Source organism: Nyctereutes procyonoides, unplaced genomic scaffold (genome assembly GCF_905146905.1).
Source record: "Nyctereutes procyonoides isolate TBG_1078 unplaced genomic scaffold, NYPRO_anot_genome, whole genome shotgun sequence".
In the NCBI taxonomy this organism is placed as follows: Eukaryota; Metazoa; Chordata; class Mammalia; order Carnivora; family Canidae; genus Nyctereutes; species Nyctereutes procyonoides.
Genome location: NW_026575043.1, coordinates 57116782 through 57134704, shown reverse-complemented (window position 1 = coordinate 57134704; position 17923 = coordinate 57116782). Strand labels below are relative to the sequence as shown.

The 17923-nt window shown below is 41.8% G+C and overlaps 1 protein-coding gene across 7 annotated transcripts in view; it reads left to right on the top strand.

Moving 5' to 3' along the window:
- CLIP1 (CAP-Gly domain containing linker protein 1) overlaps nucleotides 1-17923 on the top strand; it is a 127582-nt gene that overhangs the window by 25508 nt on the left and 84151 nt on the right. For 6 of the 7 annotated variants that reach the window (XM_055322817.1, XM_055322813.1, XM_055322818.1 and 3 more), the window contains exons 2-3: nucleotides 11746-11940; nucleotides 15219-15790. In XM_055322817.1, coding sequence (XP_055178792.1) covers nucleotides 11856-11940; nucleotides 15219-15790 — 657 coding nt within the window. In that variant the 5' untranslated portion in view covers nucleotides 11746-11855. Of the gene's footprint in view, nucleotides 1-5104; nucleotides 5130-11745; nucleotides 11941-15218; nucleotides 15791-17923 lie in introns of those variants that run through there. The other variant, XM_055322816.1, reaches the window with a different exon arrangement.

Sequence of the window (17923 nt, the reverse complement as noted above, 5' to 3'; positions counted from 1 at the left end):
CTGCAGTAGGCATGGAGCCTGCTTAAAATTGTCTCTCTCCCTTTCCCCCAACAACAACAAATGGTTCTTGGCTTGAAAAAATATTAGAACTATGGTGTCAGTCAGTGATGTAAATATAGAATTCTTGGGGTTAGTGTAGTCTGTGTTGCAATATTATAGTTTGGAAATTGAGAATAAAAAATGTGACTGTTTCTTAAAAATAAATGAAAAAATATATCTGAACATAGGTTCTGTCATCTAGGGAAACGTTCATTTATTACAGTGATTGAGCCATTAGTAATTCTTAGAACTTTGAGAATTATGTATGTGCCTTGGATAGGTTTTTGGTATGTGAGTGGTTGCACATTATATTTTAAGGTTGTCTTTTTTTTTTCTTTTTTAAATTCAAATTTTGGAAACAGGCAGTAGTGTTTAAGGGCTAAGTCTAATGGAAAGGTTTGAGAGATTGAGATGGCCACCACCACTTTGGGTCACCAATGAAGTACAACTTTATCTCTGAAGTTATTCTAAAAGAGGAGTAAAAAATATTTTGACTAAAGCAGTATAATTCAGATAACCTTAAAATTTCCTCAGGAGATGGCATTTGGCAAGTAGATCCTCCCTGGATGGAGGAGGTTCTAGAATAGTGCTGTCCAATAGAACTTTTTGTGGTGATAGAGATTGTTTTATATGTGGCACTGTGGTTATTGAGCACTTGAAATGGGGCTGATGTGACTGAGGAGCTGAATTTTTATTTCATTTTAAAGATTTATTCTTAGAGAAACTCACACATGCATGTGTGTGCATGGAGTCTGGGGAGAAGGAGAAGATCTTAAGCAGATTCCAGCTGAGCTTCACTTGACCTGAAACCAAGAGTGAGATGCTTAACCAACTGAGCCACCCAGGTGCCTCTGAATTTTCATTTCATTGTAAAAGAATTTAAAGTTGAAGCAGCACATGTTGCTGGTGACTACTATACTGGATAGTGCAGGTCTAGAATATTTAGCTTTCAGTATGACTCAGAGGCTGGTATGAGCAATTGATGGTAAGATACTATAAAAATCTTAAAAATAAAATTTACTTTACCAGCAAAAATGATTTTATTTGGGGGGCTACCTGGCTGGCTCAGTGGTTGAGCATCTGCCTTCGACTCAGGGCATGATTCCGGGGTCCTAGGATCAAGTCCTGCATCAGGCTCCCTGCAAGGAACCTGCTGCTTTCTGCCTATGCCTCTGCCTCATGAATAAATAAAATCTTAAAAAAAAAAAAAAAGATTTGGGAATAGCAGATAACTGCAGTATGGAACAAACAAGCCATAGTAAAAACCATAGGCTAGTCCAACAAAGGAGAAGCACTTTATTTTATGGAGAAGGAAGTTGGGAAGGGTAGTATTTTAATTTTAATTTTAATTTTTATTTATTATTATTTATTTTTTAATTTTTATTTTTTAAAGATTTTATTTATTCATGACACACACACACACACACACACACACACACACACACAGGCAGAGAAGCAGGCTCCATGCAGGGAGCCCGACATGGGACTCGGTTTTGGGTCTCCAGGATCATACCCCGGGCTGCAGGCAGCGCTAAACCACTGTGCCACTGGGGCTGCCCCTAATTTTTTTTTTTTTTTAAGATTTTATTTATTCATGAGAGACACAGGCAGAGACATAGGCAGAGGGAGAAGCAGACTCCCCGAGAGGAACCCAATGTGGGACTCAATCCTAGGACCTGGAGATCATGCCTTGAGCCCAAGGCAGATGCTCAACCACTGGGGGCGTCTAATTGATGATTCTCTCCTTTTGACACTTCTTTTGAGGTCTGTCCTTGACAATTCTTGACTGGTACAGCTTTCCTGACTCTGTGTTAGTGAGTTTCCCTTCATAAATGTTCACATTATCAAGGCAGAGTAGGTCATGGGATATCTGGTCTCCCCTGTACCCCCCATGTGCAAAGTGGTAGAGAAGGCTGGAATTTGTCATTTGTGTTTGGTGGTATCTGATCTTTAATAGCTTCTCCAAATTTATCCTTGCTAAGGTGTTATCTGAAGGATTTGAGATGAGAATCTTCCTTTGTATTTCCATTTTGATTACTGACTTCAGATGCTCATGGTTCTTTCCTGAAACTTAAGACCTGCCCTGGCAGTCCCCATCTGTTACTTGGACCCACAGTTGGAGTTGGTGAAGACTTGGCATACTGCCAACGCTTGGTTTAAATTTTTGCTTGGCAGTGGTAGCCAGGTTAAGATAACTGAGATGAACAACTGACATAAATTCCGGGCTTAACAGGAAACTCCAGACATCTTTCATTTCCTACCCCTAGACTCTTGAAGTAAAGGAGGCTTTTCACTTGAAGTGAAAGGCAAGTAAAAGCTGATCATAGGGGATCCCTGGGTGGCTCAGCGGTTTAGTGCCTGCCTTTGGCCCAGGGCGCGGTCCTGGAGTCCTGGGATCGAGTCCCACGTCGGGCTCCTGGCATGGAGTCTGCTTCTCCCTCCTCCTGTGTCTCTGCCTCCCTCTCTCTATGTCTATCATAAATAAATAAATAAATCTTTAAAAATAAAAAATAAAAGCTGATCATAGTAAATTTCTTAGATTGAACTCTAAGGCACTTGTCTCCCTTGATTTCTTGCAAGAATCTTCTGATGTTAGTCAAATCAGGCTCCTCACCGTCTTATTCACATGCTTTACGCCTTTCCTCCTCCTTCATCTCCTTCTCCAGAGTCTTACTTTGTGAAAATCCTGACTGCCAACACCTGTACAACACTATTACTTTCCTTTGAGCCCTCGCCGAAATCCTGTCTCACCATGGAGCCTTTTCATTCTGCTTTAATCCATTTTACCTTCCCATCTTCTAAAAACATACTTTTAGGAACATCATACGGCTTGGTATTTCTTGTACATTATATTGTATTCTTAGTTATTTTTTATATATATGTGAGTCTTTTCTTCCTTTCTTCCATTATAAATTTCTTGAGCTTACGTCTAGATCATGTATTTTTCAGTGACCTGTAGCAAGCACCAGGTATAACTTTAAGTAATCTCCACACCCAGTGTGGGGCTTGAACTCATGACCCTGAGATCAAGAGTCATGTGCTCTTCCAACTGAGCCAGTTGGGTGCCCCCCAAGTATGATTATTTATTTATTTATTTATTCATTCATTCATTCATTCATTCATTCAAGTATGACTTTTTAAAATACTGATACACCCTACCTGGTTTGCAGAGTCATTTAAACAATTGAGACTTTTCCCCATTTTATTGAACAAGCATTGTTTATAAAGTGCTATGGAGAATAATATAACACTGACTACAAGGTGCTTATAGAGTTTGCTGGAATGTATAGACTCCACACACAACTCAGTGTGCCAGGTGCTAGGAAGAGGTACAGACTCAGTACTATAGGTAATTGCAGGATGGGCATAATTTTACTGGTGAACTTGGGAGAAGGTTTTGTGGGGCAGTTGAATGCCTAAGTTTACCCTCGAGTAAGGCTTGAGCAGATGGAGATAACTAGACTTGGAAAGGGCATTCAGGGTGGAGCAAACTGCCCAAAACAACAGCATAGGGGACTGAAGTGCCAAGGCCTCTGTAGTGGTATTTGGGGACTCGGACACCTGGATGGTTCATGTGCGTGTAATTGAGAAAATAAATTTAGGATGACTTTTCTTATCATTCAGCAGTGAATGGTTCTTATTGAATCAGAATCACTAGAAGGGCTAAAATATGGGCCTATCCCCAGTTAGTTTCAGTAAGTCTGGGCAGGGGCCCCCATAAACACACATTTTTTTTTTAATTTTATTTATCTATTCATGAGAGACACAGAGATGTAGGCAGATGTTAGAGAAGCAGGGTCCCCCCGGGGAGCCTGATGCGGAACTTGACCCCAGAATCATGACCTGAGCCAAAGGCAGACACTCAACCACTGAGCCACCCAGGTGCCCCTAAACACGCATTTCTAAGTTCCCAGGTGGCGCTTATGCACATTTTGAGAACTACTGATTTAGAGTACAGTCCATCTGATAACTGCTATAGAGAAATGCCTGATTTACGTGTATAAATACCCCAAATGTGTGTTCTTTTTGGTTTATGTTCATACTTCTTGTCTTCCCACAGGTTGTCAGTTATTTCACCCAGCCCCCCAGCACGGCGCCGTGCCAGTGGAAATACAGTAGTAAATGCTGTATTTGCTAACTTGGCATCCTCATCTGTAAATATCTGAATCAGAAGCACATGCTTCCAGAAGCCCTTGGGGAATGGGGGTTTTCAGCCTTTGCAACTCTAAATGTAAAGTAAAAATAAACATCGCAGCAGTTCTCACACTTTTTTCCACAGGACCCTTTCACATTCTTAAAAATTGAGTTTTTCTTAGGTTTTTATCTATTGATGTTTACCATATTAGAAATTAAAGCTTAAAATATTCATCAAATTATAATAAACCTATTACACATTACATCAATTTTTTTAAAGATTTTATTTATTTATTCATGATAGTCACAGAGAGAGAGAGATTGAGAGAAGCAGAGACACAGGCAGAGGGAGAAGCAGGCCTCATGCAGGGAGCCTGACGTGGGATTCGATCCCAGGTCTCCAGGATCACACCCTGGGCCAAAGGCAGGCGCTAAACCACTGTGCCACCCAGGGATCCCTACATCAATTTTTTTTTTAATTTTTTTTTTAATTTTTATTTATTTATGATAGTCACAGAGAGAGAGAGAGGCAGAGACACAGGCAGAGGGAGAAGCAGGCTCCATGCACCGGGAGCCCGATGTGGGATTCGATCCCGGGTCTCCAGGATCGTGCCCTGGGCCAAAGGCAGACGCCAAACCGCTGCGCCACCCAGGGATCCCCCTTTTTTTTTTTTTTAATTTTTTTTTTAATCCTACATCAATTTTTAATGAGTAACTATTTCTCTAAAATAACTTTAACGAGAAGACATTGTTTTTGTTTTTGCAAATCTGTCTTTAATAGAAGATAGGCTTAATAGAAGGCAGCTGCTACTGCATTTGATCTGTAGTGAGAAGTTGTTTGATTGAGGTCATGAAGAAAATTGGCCTCACACAGATGAAGAGGAAGGGAAAAAAGATTTTAAGAGCATGTTCAGATAATTATGGATTTTCTTCTTTGATACTACTCCCAAAATTTGGTAGGTTGTAGTTTCATAAAAGTGACATCTGAAACTGAACTTTTTTTTTTTTTGAACTTTTATTGTTATATAAAAATCCATTGGTCTACTTTGTACTTTGATGACTTTGTAACATTTTGCATTGTAGGTTGAAAAATATTGATTCACCAAGTGGCACATTTCCATTAATGACACATTTCATTATATAATATAAAAAAATTACATTTGTTAATACTGTTGATCTCATCAGAAAAGTCTTTAGTATTAGGAAGCTGTCAAGCTCATAGTGGAGGGTATGTTTTCCAAAATTCTAAATTTCTCTTGAATGCTTAAACTCTCTCATTGTCAACAAATAGTTGTTTCCTTTGAAGTGACAGGGTCATGTAGTTCATTTTCAAGAAAATATCTGCCAGACACTCAAGCCTGAGTAATCATAGTTTATCAGTCTTTTTTTTTCAAATAAAATTGACGTTCCATGAAGAAAGTGGTTATTAAGTCTGCCCTTTGCACACGTTTTTCTTTGAGACATGGTGCAGTGGTGCTCAGCAGAAGTGCTTCATGTGTGCTTGCCAATTTGTACTCTTGCCTTTTCAAGAGTATTGAAAAGGCTCATATTTTGGGTACCTGGGTGGCTCAGTCAGTTGAGTATCTGACTCTTAGTTTGGTCTCGGGTCCTGATCTCAGGGTCATGAAATCAAGCCCCAGAGCAGGCTCTGTACTCAGTGGAGTCAGCTTCAGATTCTCTCTCCCTCTCCCTCCCACTCACTCTGCCTGTCAAATAAATAAATAAATAAAAAATCTTAAAAACACATATTTAAAGGTTGAAATTTAATGATTTGGTTTTCTGCTACATCAAGTGCTTCACATTATGTGAAAGTGGCTTCCCCTCTCCTGCATGTACCTATGGCAGGGCACGTGGGGAAGAATGTGTGGTGTGTTCCCATTGCCCCGATGCAGTGCCTGCAGTCTGCCAACCAGGGCTCTTGCACCATCAGTGTAAACATCAACGAGGTGGAAAAGGCAAAAAATGTCTTAGCAATACCGTGAAGATAGTTTTGCTTCCGTAAAAGGGTCTCCAGGTGCCCTGGAAGTGCAATGGACCACACTCTGAGAACCATGGTATCCCAGTAACCAAAGTCGGAGTTGGTAGGATTGGCAGAGCTCTGTCACTCCTACATTGGTGAGCTTACCCTCTGCTCTGTAAGTTCAGAAACTCATTTTTAACTTTTTAAATTTTTTAAAATTTTTTATTGGAGTTCAATTTGCCAACATATAGCATAACATCCAGTGCTCATCCCATCAAGTGCCCCCCTCAGTGCCTGTCACCCAGTCACCCCCACTCCTACCCACCTCCCTTTCCACCACCCCTTGTTAGTATCCCAGAGTTAGGAGTCTCTCATGTTCTGTCTCCCTTTCTCATATTTCCCACTCATTTAGAAACTCATTTTTTAAAATCCATTTACTCACAGGCTAGACTCTTGAATCATAATAAATTTAGAGATGATAGTTTATAAAATATAACTTTGTATATTTATAGTGAGAGAAATTCCAAAAGACACCATTCCCTTTGGTCACTGCTGGAAACCCACACCTTAATCAGCATGGGATTTTGGAACCTTGTCTGAAACGTCTTTAGTTCCAGTTTTCATGCAGTTTTTGCAATCTTGATGCATCCTCCATAGACTACCCTTGTTTATTTTCCAGAGAGCCCTTTTCCAGTGTCTGTAAAATAGACATTTTCTTTTGAACTCTTTTTCTGGACTTCCTGGATTATACTTCTTTTAGTTTGGCAATACCTAATTACCTTTCTTCATTTTGGTGTATTTTCACTTTTTAAATGTTAAAATATATATATGAAGTCAGTGTGGGTGTGTGTATACATACACAATACAGAGGGAGAGAGAGAATCCTTTTTTTAAATTAATTTTTTATTGGTGTTCAATTTACCAACATATAGAATAACACCCAGTGCTCATCCTGTCAAGTGTCCCCCTCAGTGCCCGTCACCCATTCACCCCCACCCCCCGCCCTCCTCCCCTTCCACCACCCCTAGTTCATTTCTCAGAGTTAGGAGTCTTTATGTTCTGTCTCCCTTTCTGATCTTTCCCACACATTGAGAGAGAGAATCCTAAGCAGGTTTCGTGCTCAGCAAGGAGCCCACTATGGGGCTCGATCTCATGACCCTGAGATCATGACCTGAGCTGATATCAGGAGTCAGATGCTTAACTGACTGAACCACCTAGGTGCTCCAAAGTGCCACTACTTCTTTGACCTTGAGAAAGCTACTTAACTACTCAGACCTCCATTTTCTTTGACCGTGAATGGGCATGATGACAGTTCACAGTTATTTTGAGATGCAGATAATACAGTTTTATCTTTGTGCTTTGGATATTCTTGGTACTGAACACATGTAGGTCATTTTTGTAAGATGAGTCCTAGTGCTTTTAATTGTGGTGTGCATCCCTCCTAAGTTTGAATGTTAGGTTTTGTGGAAAGAACCTGGACTCTGGAATCAGGCCTGCTGTTTGCATACATATCTGATGCTTAGCCTAGTGACTTCAGGCAGCAGGTCATTAATAAATGAGGAAATACATCTTTTAATTTCTGAGGCGTTATTTATTAAGAAAGGATAATAGTAGCTGAGCCACAGAATTTTAAGCCTCAAATGGGATAATATGCATAAAAACTATTTGTGGATTATAACCTGTGTATTGTGGTCCTTAAATGTTGGGTGGGTAGAGGAAGTGGGTGGTTTGTCTTATGTTAGGTTCAAAACTCTTGAGATTCAGTAAGCACAAACATCAGAAATTCAACTATGCTCAGCATATTAGGCAAGAACCCTTGTTTTTTTTCCTTTTGCATGTGTTTTGGAATTGATTAGTTTTAAGGTGACATTCACTGACCTTGAAACATCATGCAGAGATGTTGCTTCTGGGTCATTACAATTTGTGGGTGTCATGACCAAGATTTCGAACTTTTGTTTTTTGGCAGATTGATTTTTTAAAGCAAGCCTGACATGCCATTTGTGAATAATACATGAAGAAGAAATTTGAATTGGAAGATTAAAAAACCCACCATTGCTAGTAGTGCTCCTAATTCTTTTATTGAGAAACACTAGACTTTTCTTTGTTATCTTTTAAAAATTTATTTTATTTTATTTTAATTTTTAAAAGATTTTATTCATGAGAGACACAGAGAGAGAGAGGCAGAGACATAGGCAGAGGGAGAGGCAGGCTGCCCATGGGGAATCTGATGTGGGAATCCATCCTGGAACTCCAGGATCATGCCCTGAGTCGAAGGTAAGGTAGATGCTCATCTGCTGAGCCACCCAGGTTTCTCCTTTGTTATATCTTGGTCACAGTTTCCTGCTTTGGGATTCAAATGACTTGGATGGAGCAAGAGACAGAAGCATTCACGTTAGACCAGAAAGTCCTAGACTTTGGGTTTATAGCTATTCTTAGGTTCCTAGTAACCACATGCACTGTTCCTTAGGCTGAGCTTTTAGATGGTTGTATTTTTGTGAGCTCAGGGTACTGAGCTACAAAATTTGAAATTGGCTGAGGCTTCTGAGTTGCTGATTGTGGTGGTTTTCAAAATCTTTCTTTAGGAAGGAGTGCTTGACCAGAGCCCTAGAATTCACTGTTCTACCTGAGTGAAATTTTTTAAGGAGCACGTCATCCTCTTTTCTTACCATCATCATTGCTTGCCCAGGCCCATTGTCCTCTGTTCTGTTCTTACCTACCTGACCTTATGAAGTTGGACCAGGGTGGAGTAGGTACGATATAATGAGGCCCCACAGCAGCTTCTGCCCTTCGCCTATCCTTCATCCTTCTCAAATTCTCTGGATATGTATGTAAATAGTCTTTCTCAGCTGAGGTTAGAGGGGCTCAGCCCTTCCCTCCCGTCTAAGGCAGTAGCAAGAGCCAGTGAATCTACTTGTATCTTAACAGGCTGTGTACACTGAGGGCCTTACAGTAAAGCTCGTGCCTTCAGACCTGACCCTGAATCAACCTGCACACAAATTCCCACACCCACTGTCACTATCATGGTGGGGATGATGATGGTGGTGATGGAAAGGAACCTGGGAATTTTGTATTAATAGGATTGGCAGTCACTGCCTTCCAGGGAACAGCAGTTCTTTCTCTGTTAATCAGAGTCTTCTGAAAACTGCATAACTTACCTTTGACATTTTTAAAAACACCTTGTACCATTTTGAACCCTTTTATTTTTTATTTTTTTTAATTTTTTTAAAAATTATTTATTTATTTATTTATTTATTTATTTATTTATTTACGATAGTCATAGAGAGAGAGAGAGGCAGAGACACAGGCAGAGGGAGAAGCAGGCTCCATGCACCGGGAGCCCGACGCGGGATTCGATCCCGGGATTCCAGGATCACGCCCTGGGCCAAAGGCAGGCGCCAAACCGCTGCGCCACCCAGGGATCCCTTTTTTTTAAATTTGTATTTATTAATAGTCACACAGAGAGAGAGGCAGAGACAGAGACATAGGCAGAGGGAGAAGCAGGCCCCATGCACCGGGAGCCCGACGTGGGATTCGATCCTGGGTCTCCAGGATGACGCCCTGGGCCAAAGGCAGGCGCTAAACCGCTGTGCCACCCAGGGATCCCTTGAACCCTTTTAAAAAGCATGGGGAATTTGCAAATGGAGCCTAATGAGGGAGCTGTCTTATTAAGATTTCTGTTCACTCTGGTTATCTCTGAATAGAAAAACTAATGTGGGGATCCCTGGGTGGCTCAGTGGTTTCATGCTTACCTTTGGCCCAGGGCGTGGTCCTGGAGTCCTAGGATCGAGTCCCGTGTCGGGCTCCCGGCATGGAGCCTGCTTCTCCCTCTCCTCTGCCTGTGTCTCTGCCTCTCTCTCTATGTCTATCATAAATAAATAAAAATAAATGAAAGAAGGAAGGAAAGAAAGAAAGAAAGAAGAAAGAGAGAAAGAAAGAAAGACAGACTAGTGTGGCTGTTAGTTTCCTAGGCCACCATAACAAATAAGCACAAACTGGGAGGCTTAAAAGAACAGAAATGCGTTCTCTCAGAGCTCTGGAGGCCAGAAGTCCAAAAGCAGTGTGTCGGCAGGGTTGGTTATGTACTAGAGGCTCTGAGGGAGCATTCATCTCATGCCTGTCCCCAAGCTCTTTGTGGCTGTCAGCCGTCCTTGGCTTGCGACACGTCACTGCAGTCTCTGCCTCCATCTTCTCGTGCCTCCTTGGTGAGTTCTCTTCCTCTAATAAGAACACTTGTCACTGGGTTTAGGACCCACCCAGGTATTCCAGATGATCTCATCTCAAGATCCTTAACTGAATTACACCTGCAAAGACTCTTTTTCTAAATAAGGTCACATTTATAGGTTCTGGATGGATATATCTTTGGGGGTGGGGGCATTTGGCACCATTAATCCCACTTCATGGGGCCATAGCCGCCACCTCTGTCATCCCTGGCCAGATTTTTTGCTTATCCTTGTCATTTCTTGTAAGACAGGATGGCAGTGTGACATTGGTGCCTCATCATCCAAGCTCTACCAGCAAAGTGTAATAACACAATCATTTGACAGAATCAAAAGTAGCATTTTTCTCTTTGAATTATTCTGTTTTTAAGTATAACGTCTGGAAATCTTTTCCCATATTCCAAAATCCCAGTCTTTCTCGTCCTCTTTTTGTTTTTAATTTTTAAAATTAATTTCAGAGGTAGAATTTAATGATTCATCAGTTGCAAATAATAACCCAGTGCTCATTACGTCAAGCGTCTTTTTCTTCTTCTTAAAGAGAATAAGACAAGATCCTATTTTGCCTGAGTGCCAAAGTTGTAGATTTATACCTGGTCTTGAGTAAATCAGAAGTATATTGTGTTTCTGTGGACAGAATAACAACAAAAATTTTTCCTTTGGCACTTCCCAGATACAGCTTTTTACAGAGTTTGAACCTTTCTCTCATCCCACATATAAATTATTTTATATTTTTTTCTTTTTCTTTTTAAAGATTTTATTTATTTATGAGAGAGAGAGAGAGAGGCAGACAGAGACACAGGCAGAGGGAGAAGCAGGTTCCATGTAGGAAGCCTGATGTGGGACTCAATCCGGGGCTCCAGGATCAGGCCCTGGGCTGAAGGTGGCGCTAAACCGCTGAGCCACCGGGGCTGCCCATATAAATTATTTTATATTGAGCATTGCATAATTCTGTGAACATAAAAAAGTAAGCATTTAATGCAGGCTTGTGGTCCTAAAACTACAGCAATATAGAAATGAACGAAGTAAAAACTGAAAGCTCTGTTCTCCTGCCATTGAGTTTGGTGTACATTTTTTCAGAACTTCCTTATATGGACTGTGTGGATTTTAGACACTGTCCCGAGCTGGTATATTAGGTAAAGAGAAGTGAATGTATTGATAGGTTCAACTGCTTGTTTTTAGGGTAGTAAATTGCTTCTAGATCCATCTCAGCAGCATCTTCATGTTTTTATCTATCACGTTATCATGTGAGGTTCTCATGTGCCTAGGTTCAGCGTGGAGACAGTTTGTCATCATGTATAAGGAAAAGTTTAGCTTGTGAAAGCTGCTTTAATAATAGGTGTCATTTCTTTCTTCCTCCCCTAGATTCTAAATTCTGTTTATATTTTTCTCTTGCAGATTTAACCCAGAGACTGACTTCACCATAGAAACACCCACAGTTGTATCAATGGTTGGGGCAAGATAGTGGCAACAGGCAAAGGAAAAACAGCTCCAACATACTAAGGACAATGAGTATGCTAAAACCGAGTGGGCTTAAGGCCCCTACCAAGATCCTTAAGCCTGGAAGCACAGCCTTGAAGACACCTGCTGCTGGTAAGGCTCTATGATTTATATCTAAACTAGAACCCTATTTGAAAAATTTAAAAAGACAGCCTTAAGAAACTTGATATTTTTTAAAATATTTGAGGAAGTTTTAATTAAAAGACATGGAATTTTGGGGGCACCTGGGTGGCCCAGTTGATTAGACATCTGACTTTTGGTTTCAGCTTAAGTTGTGATCTCAGGGTCTTGAGATCAAGCCCGGTGTCTTTTGGGCTTCATGCTCATCGGGAGTCTGCTTGTCTCTCTCCCTCCTCATGCCCCTCCCCCTGCTTGCTCTCTCTCACTTGCTCTTTTTTTTTTTTTTAAAGATTTATTTATTTATTCATGATAGAGAGAGAGGCAGAGACACAGGCAGAGGGAGAAGCAGGCTCCATGCCAGGAGCCCAACGCGAGCCTCGAACCTGGGACTCCAGGATTGTACCCTGGGCCAAAGGCAGGCGCTAAACTGCTGAGCCACCCAGGGATCCCCTCACTTGCTCTTTAAGTAAATAAATCTTTTCAAAAAATACGGAATTTTACACCTAAAAATATATTCTTTTAAAGATTTATTTATTTGAGGGGAGGTGAGGGGAGGGGCAGAGGAAAAGAGAGAATCTTTTTTTTTTTTTTAATTTTTATTTATTTATGATAGTCACAGAGAAAGAGAGAGAGGCAGAGACACAGGCAGAGGGAGAAGCAGGCTCCATGCACCGGGAGCCCGATGTGGGATTCGATCCCGGGTCTCCAGGATCGCGCCCTGGGCCAAAGGCAGGCGCCAAACCGCTGCGCCACCCAGGGATCCCGAAAAGAGAGAATCTTGAAGCCGACCCCCCACTGTGTGGACCCCACCCCCTTCCAACACTGGGCTCCATCCCAGGACCCTAAGATGGTGACATGAGCTGAAATCAAGAGTTGGCTGCTCAACTGACTGAGCCTCCCAGGCGCCCCATAGATTTAAAAATCTTAAGAGCTCTTAGTTAATTTAGTGTAAGGTGCTAAAATAGTTGTCAAGTAACTTCAGTATTTAATCCTTACAATATTAAGATATTTTGTTTTTCTGTGTCTTCCTGAACCCATCTGGACCTTCGTCTTTGGGGTTTAGGGATGTGTGGAGAATGTAAAGACGAGTCTGGCTTAAAAGATTTCAGGACATTAAGTGATTGAAAGTTGGCCTTTGGTTTCAAGGGAGCAAGCAGTGTGATGGCTGGAGTCCAGCTTATGCAGGAGACTGTCCCTGTTTCATAGATGAAGCGGTGGCCTGGATTGTCTTCAGCAGCCTCTGTCCTTCTGCTGTCTCCTCTTCCACCATTTCAGCTTCCAGCCCATAGTGACCACTGATAGTCTTTAATAAGAGAGTTAGGAGAGGGCATCTGATGCTTGCTTGCTCTTATGGTCTTTTCATGTGGTTTATATGCTGTTTAGATGGGTTATCAGCCATTCCCGACAGGTGTCCACCATAAAATAATTAAGTCCTACGTTGCTCCTTCAGGTTTTTGCATAAAATCTCATTGATCTTCTAGAAGGGCCAAGATCTTTCTTTTTTTTTTAAGATTTTATTTATTCATGAGACACAGAGAGGCAGAGACACAAGCAGAGGGAGAAGCAGGCTCCATGCAAGGAGCCCGACATAGGACTCGATCCCAGGTCTCCAGGATCAGGGCCTGGGCTGAAGGCAGCACTAAACCGCTGAGCCACCCGGGCTGCCTGAGTAAAGCAGTTTGTAGTCACTAAAACTTAGATGCTTAAAAGGAAATCATTGCTCATTTTTGTACTTTTATGAAGATTGTTTTTCAGAAACTTGTCCTTTCAGTGCCTTGTCAGAAAGAATTGTTCATGTACAAAGCTGGAATAGATTCTAAAAAACTGACTGGGCTGACTTGTCTTTGGCAGATTATCTGTTTGATTTGAGAAGGTTTATTATCTTCTAAAAAACAAAAAATAAAAAAACCAAAAACCCTCCACAAATCGAAACACCACAGTCTCCTCTTCTGTGTAGGGGAAAGGGATGTTTAGCACCCCCTGTAGGCCTGCCTGCAAGACCACTCTGTTTCCCTGTCTATGTGTGGTTCACCCTTTCTGTTGATCAGGCCTCAGGGCAGGTGTTACCTCCTCTAGGAGGCCTTCCTGTGACTGCTCTGCCTAAGGGCACTGTCTCCTTGGTAGCACTTATATCACCGGAAATTACCTGGTGTGTCTCCTGACTGTGTCCCCACCTCTAGGCTCTGGGCTCTAAAGGGGCATGTACTATGCTGTCTTGCTTTGTTCCCTAGTGAGAACAATGCCTGGGACTAGTGCTGGAGTGGTAGACACTCATAGAAAGGGCGAGCATGAATAAATACATTATTTCATTTACTGAAATGAGAGATAGATACAACTATCCCCTTATTCTTAAGAAGAAATTAAATTCAGAGGGGTCATGTAAAATATTAAGACCACAGTATGCCTACTAAATGGTAGAGTGCTTAAGAATGTGGGCTTTCTTTGCCAGTTCATACCAAATATTTAATAAATACTTGTTGAATGAATGCTTGAAATTGAGTAAAGTCATCTTGCTTTAACAGGGAATTTGGCCAGGTACTTTTTCCCCTTGTTGTGATTTCTTCTCTGCCAGCAAAGAATTAGGGTTTATTTGGTGGTCTTGGAGTGAGGTGACAGGGCTGTGGCACTGAATCTTCTCCTCCTTTAAGCCTGATTGTGAATCTCTGGTTCCAGGGTCCTCGACCTGTCATCCCTCCCTGACTACTCACATGTGGGAATAGAGCTCGTCTCCGGGGATCCGAATGGGTGTTTACTCATGATGTGCAGGGCAAGGGGTAGAGGAAAGAATGAAATCAGACCTGTGCTATGAGCTCTGGAAAAGGGACTTCTCCCCCTCCTTGCTATGACTTTTTCCATTTTTAATTGTCAATAAGGATTAAAGCCCACCACTCACTGAGTTTTGACAGCATTGAGAATGGTAGTTATGAGCCAAGTTGTTTTTGTTATTTTTTAAGTTTTATTGATTTAAATGATCTCTATACCTAACATGGACTTGAATTCATGACCTGAGATCAAGAGTTGTATGCTCTTGCTCTTTCAACTGAGCCAACCAGGTACCCCGATGGGTCAAGGACTTTTTGCCTCCTTGCTTTAAAAAAAAAAAAAAAAAAAAGGCAGAAGGACAGATGAACAGAAAAACTTAAAAGAGCTGTGACTGCTCCTGTTGCTGTGGAGTTTCACCAATTTTTCCATTAAGTTAGGAGTTGTCTACTTGAATATGAGCCTTTTCTGATCCTTTCTTCTGTTTGCAGTTGTTGCTCCAGTAGAAAGAACAACATCCAGTGAGAAGGCATCAGGCACACCATCATCGGAGGCACAAGAGGAATTTGTGGATGACTTTCGAGTTGGGGAGAGAGTTTGGGTGAATGGGAATAAGCCTGGATTCATCCAGTTTCTGGGAGAAACCCAGTTTGCACCAGGCCAGTGGGCCGGGATTGTTTTAGATGAACCCATAGGTAAGAACGATGGTTCTGTGGCTGGAGTTCGGTATTTCCAGTGTGAACCTCTGAAGGGCATATTCACCCGCCCTTCGAAGTTGACAAGGAAGGTGCAGGTGGAAGATGAAGCTAATGGCCTACAGACAACGCCTGCTTCCAGAGCGACTTCACCTCTGTCCACTTCTGCAGCCAGCATGATGACCTCCTCCCCAGGAGCCCCTTCAAATATCCCCCATAAATCATCCCAGCCTACAGCAAAGGAACCGTCAACGACATCTCAGATCAGCAACCTTACAAAAACTGCCAGTGAATCTATCTCCAACCTCTCTGAGGCTGGTTCAATCAAGAAAGGAGAAAGAGAGCTCAAAATTGGGGACAGAGTACTGGTGAGTCCAGAAACCTCTGAGGTCATTGCGTTGAATTGATGAATGATTGAAATGCACACATCCAGGCTCAGAGTATGTTCTGTAGAGGGACCACTCATTTATAGAGAAGTGAGTCCACTTTTCTAGTGTTCAGTTTATATACGAAGGGAACAAATTAGAAACTGGCTCTGAGTGAAGTAGGAGCATAAGTTTGCAGTGGTTGGTTCTGATTTTATCTACCAGTTTAGCCAAAGGAATATTGAGTTTATTTCTTGTAACTATTACTTGACAGAACAAGCTTAGAATTGGACTTGGACCAACGTTTATAAAAGTTTTCCCCACCCTGGTTTGTAATTTTTGCTGTAAGGATGATGTGTGGGTATATAAAAGGTCCTACTTCCTTAGGTGTCTTGAAAAACTCAGACATCACAGGATGTTATTTCAGAACTTCTGTGCCTTTGATATGATCAGGTTTAGGTTTAGGAAGAGGAAGGGAATGTACAGTAGTATCTATTTACTAATAAGCTAGAAACACAACATATAAGGTTTATGCTGTACATTCTAGAATCTCTGAACTTATGCCAGTTATTTGTTCCTTGTCTTATTTTTTTTAAAGATTATTTATTAATTAGAGCAAATGAGCATGAGTGGGGAGCGGTGGGGGAGGAACAGAGGGAGAGGGAGAATCAGACTCCCCACTGAGCAGGGAGGCTGATGTGGGGCTCAATCCCAGGACCCTGAAATTATTATTTGAGCCGAAGGCAGACGCTTAACTGACTGAGCCACTCAGGTGTCCCAGCTTGTTCTTGATTTTAAACAAGAGGCCAGTGTGCAGTGCTAAAAACACAAGCTGAGCCCCATCTCTGCCTTTGTGACCTCAACAAGTTTTTTAATGTCCAAGGTTTGCATCTGTAAGAATGAGGCGATAGGGGATCCCTGGGTGGCGCAGCGGTTTGGCGCCTGTCTTTGGCCTGGGGCGCGATCCTGGAGACCCGGGATCGAGTCCCACGTCGGGCTCCCGGTGCATGGAGCCTGCTTCTCCCTCTGCCTGTGTCTCTGCCTCTCTCTCTCTCTCTCTGTGACTATCATAAGTAAAAAAAAAAAAAAAAAAAAAATGAGGCGATAATAGTACTCACCTCCTAGCATCATTGAAAGGATTAAATTAGATAATGCATATAGCATTCTTAGCAGTGCCTGGGATACAGTGAACACTCAAGCAATGGTAGCTCTTCTTCTCACTGATGGAAATTTAAAGCTTTACTATTTCACTCCTCCCACACTTGAACCAGTTCAGTTTAGGGCATGAAGTTGGTCAGCAATCTCTGACCCTGTGCTCTGCCTTTCCTTGTATTTGTTCAGCAGCTGTAAAATTCCACCAGGCTTGGCAGCTTCCAGTGATGCCACGGGAGGACAAGAAGAGTGTTAGCTGTTAGCTGTTTGTGTACTGTGTGTCTCATGTTAATGTTTTCCACAGTGCTCTGGAGTAGCCCCATGGAACTGATGAGATGGAGGCTTAGAAAAGTGGGATCTACTAGTCCAGGGGCTCCCAACCCAAATTGGGGTGGACTTGCAATTTCAGCGGTTTTTTTTTTTTTTTTTTTAACCTCAGTGCCTGTTGTGGAGAGCTGATGATTGACAGTATAATTGTAAAATTGGAAGTGTTTTTTGTGATTTTGTTGTCTTACAGATAAGGAAGCTTAAGCCCAGAGAAATGAGGTGTGACTACCTAATCACATAGTGAGTTCTCAGCAGATTTTAGAGTTAGAACTCAGGACTTCTGCCTCCCAGGCCCATAGCACCTCCATGAATCCAGGAGGTCTCACATACCTGTGGGGGCTTGGTAATACCTCCTGCCTTTAAGGGCTTCCTTCTGGATCCCTTAGGCTCAAGGTCAGTAGGTTCCCTCTTCAGTTAGAACCATCATGAATTTCAAAGGTTGATGCACCAGAACTTAAAGCATTTTTAAGACTGCATTTTCATGTGATGCAGATAAACCTATATCTCGTTTGTTTAGCTGATGTTCACTTGCTGTACTAATTTTATATTTGGAACAGCTGCTCTTTTGTGGCAACAAAGGCTTTTTGATGCTTTTTTAAAATTTTTTTTTTTTTAATTTTTAAGTAACCTCTATACCATTGTGGGACTCGAACTCAA